Source organism: Chiloscyllium punctatum, chromosome 20 (genome assembly GCF_047496795.1).
Source record: "Chiloscyllium punctatum isolate Juve2018m chromosome 20, sChiPun1.3, whole genome shotgun sequence".
Classification (NCBI taxonomy): domain Eukaryota; kingdom Metazoa; phylum Chordata; class Chondrichthyes; order Orectolobiformes; family Hemiscylliidae; genus Chiloscyllium; species Chiloscyllium punctatum.
Genome location: NC_092758.1, coordinates 71383838 through 71393402, shown reverse-complemented (window position 1 = coordinate 71393402; position 9565 = coordinate 71383838). Strand labels below are relative to the sequence as shown.

The following is a 9565-nucleotide window of genomic DNA, read 5'->3' as shown; positions in this document are numbered from 1 at the left end:
TAATTCCCTGGCTTGATGATAATGGCAGAGAATGGAATATCCCAGGTCATGTGCTGGAATTCTGCTGGTGCTGATGGCCCACAGCACCAAATAAAGGAGAATGTTCTCAATGTAAAGACAAGACATTATCCCCACAAGGACTGTGTATTTGATTCTATTGTCCTGTGTAATAGAATATAGAACAGTACAACACAGGAACAGGCCCTTCTGCCCATTATGTCTGCTGACCATGATACTGTTCTAAACTAATCCCTTCTGCCATGTGGTCCATATCCCTCAATTCTCTCAGATGTCTGTCTGAATACCTCTTAAACTTTGCTTCTACAATCTCTCATGTCTGAGTCTTCCAGGCACTTGCAAATCGTGATGTTAAAAAAATTGGTGGAGTTGTGGATATAGATCAGCTGGAAAATTGGATGGAGAAATGGCAGATGGAATTTGATCTGGATAAATGTGAGATGATGCATGATGGGAGGACAAATGCAAGAGGAAACATCTTGCACATCTCCTTTAAACTTCCTCCCTCTCACCAATGCCCCCTAGTATTTAACATTTCCACCCTGGGAAAGAGATTCTGACTATCCATCCTATCCATGCCTCTCTTAATTTTATATACTTCTGTCAGGTCGCCCCCTCAGCCTCTGACTCCCTAGCAAAAATAATCCAAGTTTGCTTAACCTCTCCTAATAGCTGACAAACTATAAACTAGGCAGTATCCAGGGAACCTCTTCAGCACCATCTCCAAAGCCACCATATCATTCCTATAGTGTAGTGACCAGACTTTGTACAGTACTCCAATTGTGACGTGACCAAAATCTAACAGTTGCAAAACGACTTGCCAACTTTTATACTCAGTGCCCTGACTGATGAAATCAAGCATGCCATATGCTATTTTGAAAGCCGCTTGTGATGCCACTGTTGGGGAACTATGGACTTGGACCCTGAGATCCCTGCTGTATCAATGTCCCTAAGCATCCTGCCATTTACAGAATACGTTCCTCTTGCATTTGTCCTCCCATCATGCATCATCTCACATTTGTCCAGATCAAATTCCATCTGCCATTTCTCCATCCAATCTTCCAGCTAATCTATATCCCGCTACATCCTTTGATATCCTTCCTCACCATCCACAACTCCACCAATTTTTATGCCACCTGCAGACCTATTACTCAGAACGCCAATGTTTTCATTCAAATCATTTATATACATTACGAACAACAGAGGTCCCAGCACTGATCATTGAGAAACATAACTGGTCTCCAGTCAGAAAAACAACCCTTTTTAACTATCCTCTGTCTTTAATGGCCAAACCAATCTTGATTCCAAATTTCAAACTCACCATAGATCCCGTGCAATTTGATCTTCTGGAACAGCCTACCATAATGGACCATGTCAAATGCTTCAGTAAAGTCCATGTAGACAATATCCATTATCTTCTCCACATCAGTCATCTTCATAACTTCTTCAAACAACTCAATCATTTGTTAGATAAGACCCCTCCTGCATAAAGTCATGCTGACTTTCCCTAATATGTCCATTCATCTCAAAATACAAGTAAATTCTGTCCCTAAGATTTTTTTTCCAATAATTTCCATACCACTGATGTAACACTCATCTGCCTATAATTTTCTGGATTATCCCAGATGCGCTTCTTAAACAAAGGGAAAAGATTGGTTATTCTCCAGTCTTGTGGGACCTTACTTGTGGCTAAAGAGGCTACAAAGATCTCTGTCAAGGCCTTGGCATTCTCCCCCTTGCTTTCCTCTGTATCCTGGGTTAGGTCCCATCAGACCCTGTAACGCACCTACCTTAATTTTTATCAAAACACTGAATACCTTCTTCTTATTATTGACATGCCAGAGAAGATCAACATGCTCCTCTCAAACATTACCATCATCAATGATTTTCTCCTTGGTGAATGCAAAGTAGTCATGAAAGACCTCACCTAATTCCTCTTGCTTCACACATAAATTTCCTCCTTTAAACTTGAATGGAGTTACCCTATTTTATTTGGTTAGAGGACATGGGTTTCACTGGCTGGCCAGCATTTACTGCCAGTCCCTACTTGTCCTTGAGAAGGTGATAGTAGCTGCCTTCTTGAACCACTGCAGTCTACATGCTGTAGGTTGAACCATAATGCTATTAGGGAGGGAATTCCAAAATTTTGACCCAGTGACAGTGAAGAAGTGATTATATATTTCCAAATCAGGATGGTGAGTGACTTGAAGGGGAACTTGCAGGTGGCAGTGTTCCCATGTTACTGCTATCTTTGTCCTTATAGATGGAAGTAATCATGGGTTTGGAAGGTACTATCTAAGGATAGTTGGTGAATTTCTGCAGTGCACCTTGCAGATTGTACACACTGTTGCTGCTGAACATTAGTGGTAGAGGGAGGGAATTTGACCCTTTCCCTGCTTACCCTCTTGCTCCTAATATATGTATAAAATATCTTGAGATTCTCCTTAATCTAACTTGTCAAGGACATTTCATAGCCCCTTCTCACCCTCCTAATCTTGTTTACATTATAGAGTCATAGAGTCACAGAGATGTACAGCATGGAAACAGACCCTTCAGTCCAACATGTCCATGCCGACCAGATATCCCAACCCAATCTAGTCCCACTGCCAGCACCTGGCCCATATCCCTCCAAACTCTTCCTATTTATATACCCATTCAAATCCCTTTTAAATGTTGCAATTGTACCAGCCTCGACCACTTCCTCTGGCAGCTCATTCCATTCACATACCATCCTCTGTGTGAGAATGTTGCCCCTTAGGTCCCTTTTATATCTTTCCCCTCTCACCCTAAAGCTATGCCCTCTAGTTCTGGACTCCCCCAACCCAGGGAAAAGACTTTGCCTATTTATCCTATCCATGACCCTCATAATTTTGTAAACCTTATAAGGTCACCCCTCAGTCTTCGACGCTCTAGGGAAAACAGCCCCAGCCTGTCAGCCTCTCCCTGTAACTCAAATCCTCCAACCCTAGCAGCATCCTTGTAAATCTTTTTTGAACCCTTTCAAGTTTCACAACATCTTTCCAATAGGAAGGAGACCAGAATTGCACGCAATATTCCAACAGTGGCCTAACCAATGTCCTGTACAGCCGCAACATGACCTCCCAACTCCTGTACTCAATACTCTGACCAATAAAGGAAAGCATACCAAACGCCTTCTTCACTATCCTATCTATCTGTGACTCCACTTTCAAGGAGCTATGAACTTGCACTCCAAGGTCTTTTTGTTCAGCAACATTCCCTAGGACCTTACCATTAAGTGTATAAATCCTGCTTAGATTTGCTTTCCCAAAGTGCAGCACCTCTATTTCCATCATTCTCCTTAAGGGATTTGTTTGATTTTTTTTTCCCTGAACCTCACACATACTTCCTTATTTTTTTCTCTCATCATCCAAGTTTCCCAAATCTTGCCATCCTTATCTTTCATCTTCACATGAACATACTAGTCCTGAACTCTGGTCAACTAGCTTTCAAAAGACTCCCACATGGATTTAATCTGAAATAGCTGCCTCCTCTCCAATTTTTCCAGTTCCTGCCTAACACTATTGTGATTAGCCTTCCCCCAGTTTATCACTTTCACCTGTGGACCAGTCATATCTTTTTCCATTCAGGGATTATGATCACTCTTCCCAAAATGCTCCTCCACTAAAACTTTGATCTCTTGGCCAAGCTCATTCACCAATACTGTACAAAGTCTATTATGGCCCCTTCCTGAGTTGGACTATCTACATATTGTTTCAAAACTCCCTCCTGAGTGCACTAAATAAATTCTGCCCCATCTATACCCCTGGCACTAAGGGATTCTCAGTGAATATTGGGGGAATTAAAATCACCCACTACCACAGCCATGTTTATTTAACTTCTTTTGTGATCTGCTTACATATCTGTCCCTCTATCTCTGACTATTGAGAGACCTAAAGTTTAACCCTTTCAGAGTCATTACACCTCTCTTATTCCTGAATTCTACCCATAGTGCCTTTTTGGATGCTCCCTCAAAAATGTGCTCTTTTAGTTCAACTGTGACATCTTTCTTAACCAGTAATGCAACTTCTCCACCCTTTTATATCCCTCTCTATTTTGCCTGAAGCATGTAAACCCTGGAATGGTGAGCTGCCAGTCCTGCCCTTCTCTCAACCAAGTTTCTGGAATGGTTACCACATTGTACTCCCATGTACTAATCCAGGTTCAGAACAAAGGAAGTGAAAGGTTCTTACAACTGCCTCTTTGGTAATGCAGTCATGCAGCCGATGTTATTGTTGAAGAAATGGTTTGAAACCTTGTTTGTGTTCCAGGTTCTCACACAACCTGATAGCTGCCTGCACAAACAGGACACCGGATTACAGCCTGAGGATCTAGATTCCCCGTTTCCAGCTGGGCCACTTTCATGGTGATGACCATGAGCTGTGGAGATACCACTGTGCACCCTGAGGTTGATCGAATCCTCAGTCTGTTCCAAGTGAGCAAGGAGCAGCTACATCTGGTGATGCACAGGCTGAGGGAGGAAATGGAGAGAGGCCTGAGCAGAAACACTTACCAGGAGGCATCGGTCCGCATGTTGCCCACCTTCATACGCTCACTGCCTGCTGGTAAAGGTGAGTTCCAGCCACCCTGAGGAGATGGTGCAGATGAGACTGAGGAATGGATGATGCTGGAGCAAAGAGCAATTCTGTTCAGGGACTTGGGGAGAGTTTACCCTGTCAACTCATAACCAACATTGGTTCAACACAGACTGTGATTTGGGGCGGTGAGAGAGGGCAATCATTGGGAAGTGAAGGTGATGAGACGGTGAGCATGATTGAGGGGATCAGGATAATTGAGGAGGACTGAGGGTGATGGCAGTAAGGGTGATTGAGGGTGGTCAAGGAGGTCAAGGAGGTGAAGGTGATCAAGGATTTTTGAAGCATTGAGGATGATTGAGAGAGAGTAAGGGTGCTTGAGAGGGTCAGAGTGATCTGGACATGATCTGAGGGTAGTGGGCATATCTGGGCTGGTGCAACCAATCGGAGAGCAAGGCCTAGGGTTGGTCACTGCATTCAGGGACTCTGAGCTGACCCATGACCCTGGCAATGGGTGGAGGAGAGATGCAGACCCAGAGTTGGTACAGACTTCAATTTCTCTCTTTGATCTCCAGTAAATGGCAGCTTCCTGGCCTTGGACCTTGGTGGCACTAATTTTCGAGTCTTACTGGTGAGGTTTGGTTCTGCATGTGAAGATGCTGAGCACATGGTGTCTGAGAGTTACAGAATCCCCCACAAACTGATGCAGGCTTCGGGACAGCAGGTATTCCTGAGAACAACGTCATGGCTGTTAATTAGCTGACTGGAGATCAATAACATCAAACCAGTAATTTACTGGAACCAATGACAAGAGATGTATTCAACCAGTAATGTATTAAAATTAAAGAATTCAGAGCAGCAGTAGACCATTCTGCCCCTTGAGCCTGCTTTGCCAATGAGGAAGACTGTGGCACTTTTGACTCCATTTTCTCACTGACTCCCCAACCCTTGACTCCCTCATCAATCAAAATTATTGAATTTCAGCCTTGACCCTACACTAAATGCCACTACACTTTGAGGATATGAATTCCAGAGACTTAAGACCCTCTGTGAGAAGAAATGTCTCCTCACCTCCACCTTAAGTGGGTGATCCTTTATCTTGACACTGTGCCTCCTAGTTCGAGACTTTCACTTGAGAGGAAGCACCCACTCTGTCAAGCCTTGTCAGAATCCTGTAGCATTCAATCCAATCTCCTCTCATTTTTCTAAATTGAATTAATGTTGGCCCAAACTACTCAACCTCTCCTTGTAAGAATGATCCTTATAAGATTGAAGGATCGAGATAATCAGTTCTGACAAAACCGAAAAACAGAAAGCAGAAGCAAATGTTTGTGGGATTTGTTTATAGAAATAGTAGAGAGAATGTTGGGCGCAGTATACATCAGGAAATTAGAGCTTTATGTAATGTGAGTAATACAGTAATAATGGCTGACTTCAATAAAATTGCCTTTGATTTTAGCAATTATGACATTATGTCAAGCAAATTCTTTGATTTGAGAATTGATCAAGTGGACATCAGACTTTTAATCTATTAGAATTCCTTCTTTGACATTTCTTTTACATTTTATCTTTTCACTCAGACAGAGAGAAGGGAGAAAGATTTTTTTTGGCTCTGGATGGTTCTAGCTGCACTGCTCCTACCAACCTGAAGCAAACTGCAGCTCAACCATTCTAAGGACCATTGTCAGGTAGTTTCTCCACAACTCAAATGTTTCTGGTGTGGTATGTTTTTTATTCACTCGTGGAATGCAGGCGTCAGTGCCTTGCAGAGAGGTTTTAAGGAGAAACCTTCTTTCCCAGAGGAAGGTGGAGATGTGAAATTGTTATGAAGATGTGGGTGTACTATACCTTTAAGAGAGTTCACAGCTGGTACAGCTACTTGACACAACATCAAGTATTCTCAATAAGGTAACAACGTAATACTTGGTCAAAAGCTAAATTAGCTGGTTGCCTGGAAGTGATAAAACAGATTTGAATTTGGTCAATCAGTTTCAGGGTAAATTATACCCCCAAAAAATACCAATTTCCAAACCAGTTTGAATTGTTTATATTGACAATCTTAAAGGCCAATGACACAATCCAATGATTTGGGGATATAAGACCAGGGAAAATTGAATAGTTGAGAGGAGAACAGCCGAGCCCTAGCAGGTAAAAAGACTGCCTGAAAATTAGCTCTCTTAAAAGATACCTTTATCAATCAGTAATCTGTGAAGCAGAAATCCCTAAGAAGGAGAAAAGAAGACTAGAATTCAGAGGAAATCAAAGCTGCATGGATTTGAGATAAGAAGTTTTGTTTCGTAAATCGTAATCTGGAGTTTTATTGGACTAGTATTAGAGAAGGGAAGGTAAAAGATAGGTTAGAGAAAAGAATTGTAAATAGTTGTTAGTTAATTATTTTCTGTTATACTTTAAGAAATAAAGTTGTTAACTTTTACTTTACGTAGTTCTTGGCCTATCGAATTTTCACAGATTGCTGCATGGGATAAATCCTTTCTGGTTGCTGGGTTAAAATTAAGCAGGAGGGTTTACCCCATGTCATATCAAAATGCATCGTGTGGAGTATAGACAAGGCAGGAAACTTCACAACCTTATTATTTGGATGAGCACTTGAAATATTGTAGCATTCAAGGCTATCAGGCTACATATCAAGGTCATATGTATCTCTGGTGGTGCAGACTTGATGGGCCACAACACTCTGCTGTACTCTATGATTCTAAGAATGTGATTATATCTTATTAAGAGAGCTTGGCAGGGCAGATACTGACAAGATGTTTTAATTGGATGAAGGGTCTAAAACTGGTTATGATAGTGAGGGGATGAATTCATTGTAAAATGTTTTCTAATCAACCTATTGTTGCAAACCTCTGACTAAGTGGGACTTGAACTTGGGCTTCCTGGCTCAAAGATAGGGGCACTACCACTATACCACAAGAACCCTTTTTTTCAACTGCAAAGTAGCAGCATGAAAGAACTAAATTCCCTGGTACCTAAAACCTTTGGCATATCTTACTTTTCCAGGATAATTGGAGGGACTTTTCAGGACCAGGAGTTGAGTTTGAGTATTATACAGTAAGAAATTATCTGATCAGGGCATCCATTATCTAACAAAATGGTTTTGACATCCCTATTTCATCATTAAGTTTGCACAGTGGAAATTTAACTAATTAATTCCCAATATGCTTGTTCCCTTCAGTATCTAAGAATTTAACATCGTACTAACAGGATTAGATATTAACAGATTGCTGCCTTTTCTTCTGAACAAAATTTAGGAAAAACAATTCAAAGGAAAAGATAGAAAAAGATAATACATTGATTGTGTAATTATGCAAAATATATGTTTAATAATCTTCATGTTCCATCCTGTCCTGACAAAACTCAAATAAGATTACAACATGAACATTTCTTGGTTCTTCATTAGAACTCAAGACATCCCTCTTTAGGGTCAAGTAACCATTTGTTTGGACAAACACTTCCTTTTGCAAAATAATCCAATGACTGATGATTTGCATTGGCTTCATGCTGAGGTGATTCATTTTGTTTGGAGCTGTCTTTATGTTGCTTCTGGGACAGACTAATCTCTGCTCTTTTGTAGCTCTTTGATTACATTGTGGACTGTATCATAAAGTTCCTGTCAAACCGAAACATCAAGGAGCCTCCTCCTCTTGGATTCACTTTCTCCTTCCCCTACCAACAGACTGGCCTAGATCAGGTGAGAGCTCAAGTGACTGATGTGTCTGCCTCAATTCTGTCTCACTCAGTACATTCCGACCTGTATCAAATTATATTCAGAGCTTTACATACACCCTCTAGGCTGGTGAACATCACATTTCAGATCAGGCTGTAATTAATTTCAACTCTGCTCGACTCTGTAGGGGATCCTGCTAAACTGGACCAAGGGATTCGATATTCCAGACTGTGTAGGAAAGGATGTCGTACAGCTGTTGCGAGAAGCTATTCAACGTCGGCAGGTAATAACTTTCAGTTCAGGTGCTCAGGGTGACAGACCCAGACTCTCTGACCAGCCACCCTGGTCACTGACTGACCCAGTATCTAACTGACCAGCCATCCTGGTAACTGACTGACCCGATATCTAACTGACCAGCCACCCTGGTAGCTGACTGACCCGATAACTGACTGACAGTGCTAACTGGCTGATCCATTACCCTTGTAACTGACTGACCTGGTAACTAACTGGTCCAGTAAGTGACTGACCTTCCTAACTGACTGATTGCCTACACTGATAACAGGCTGACCTAAGAACTGACTAACCTAGTAACTGACAGACCCTGGCAACTCACCAATAACTGACTGTCTAACCCTGGTAACTGACAGACATATTATCTGGCAGACTTGCTAACTGATAGACACAGTAACTAACTGACATGCAAACTGACGGACCCAATAACTTACAGAACTGCTAACTGATTGATCTACTATCCTGATAACTGACTAAGTTGTAATGGAATGACCTTGCTATCTGACTAACCTGGTAACTGACTGACACGGGTAACTCACTGACCCACTATTCTGGTATGACTGATATGTTTCTCTGGTAATTGGATGATGTTTTCCTTGTAATAAGTGTGCTTTGCAGGAATTCAACCTGGACGTAGCTGTCATTATAAATGATACTGTTGGGACACTGATGTCATGTGCTTATGAGGATCCAAAGTGTGAAATTGGTCTCATTGTAGGTGAGTGTTGGCTTGAATGTGTCCTAGAGTGCAAGGAATGATTGATAATACAGATTAGTCAAAGCTCAGGAATCAAACAATAGGTGTTTGAGGAGTGCTGGGCTGCAAGTCCTGTGGCTTGTGGGCATGTGGGAATGTGGGAACACTGATCCAAGGATGCTGGGGACCATAAGGCTGTAAGTGACACTGGCCTTTGAACATTGGGTGACACCAGATAGTGGGCACTTGACTTTAATGAGCAGCGGGTGCCAGGCGAAAGACAGTGAGTGATGGATGTTACTTTCTGGGCAATATCAGACA

General features: G+C 41.9%; 1 protein-coding gene across 1 annotated transcript in view; it reads left to right on the top strand.

The window, feature by feature from the left end:
- Window positions 1-4313: 4313 nt before the first annotated feature.
- Window positions 4314-9565, top strand: part of LOC140492189 (hexokinase-1-like) — a 30046-nt gene continuing 24794 nt past the window's right edge. The window contains exons 1-5 of the mRNA XM_072591049.1: window positions 4314-4607; window positions 5147-5295; window positions 8164-8280; window positions 8444-8539; window positions 9166-9265. Coding sequence (XP_072447150.1) covers window positions 4400-4607; window positions 5147-5295; window positions 8164-8280; window positions 8444-8539; window positions 9166-9265 — 670 coding nt within the window. The 5' untranslated portion in view covers window positions 4314-4399. The remainder of the gene's footprint in view (window positions 4608-5146; window positions 5296-8163; window positions 8281-8443; window positions 8540-9165; window positions 9266-9565) is intronic.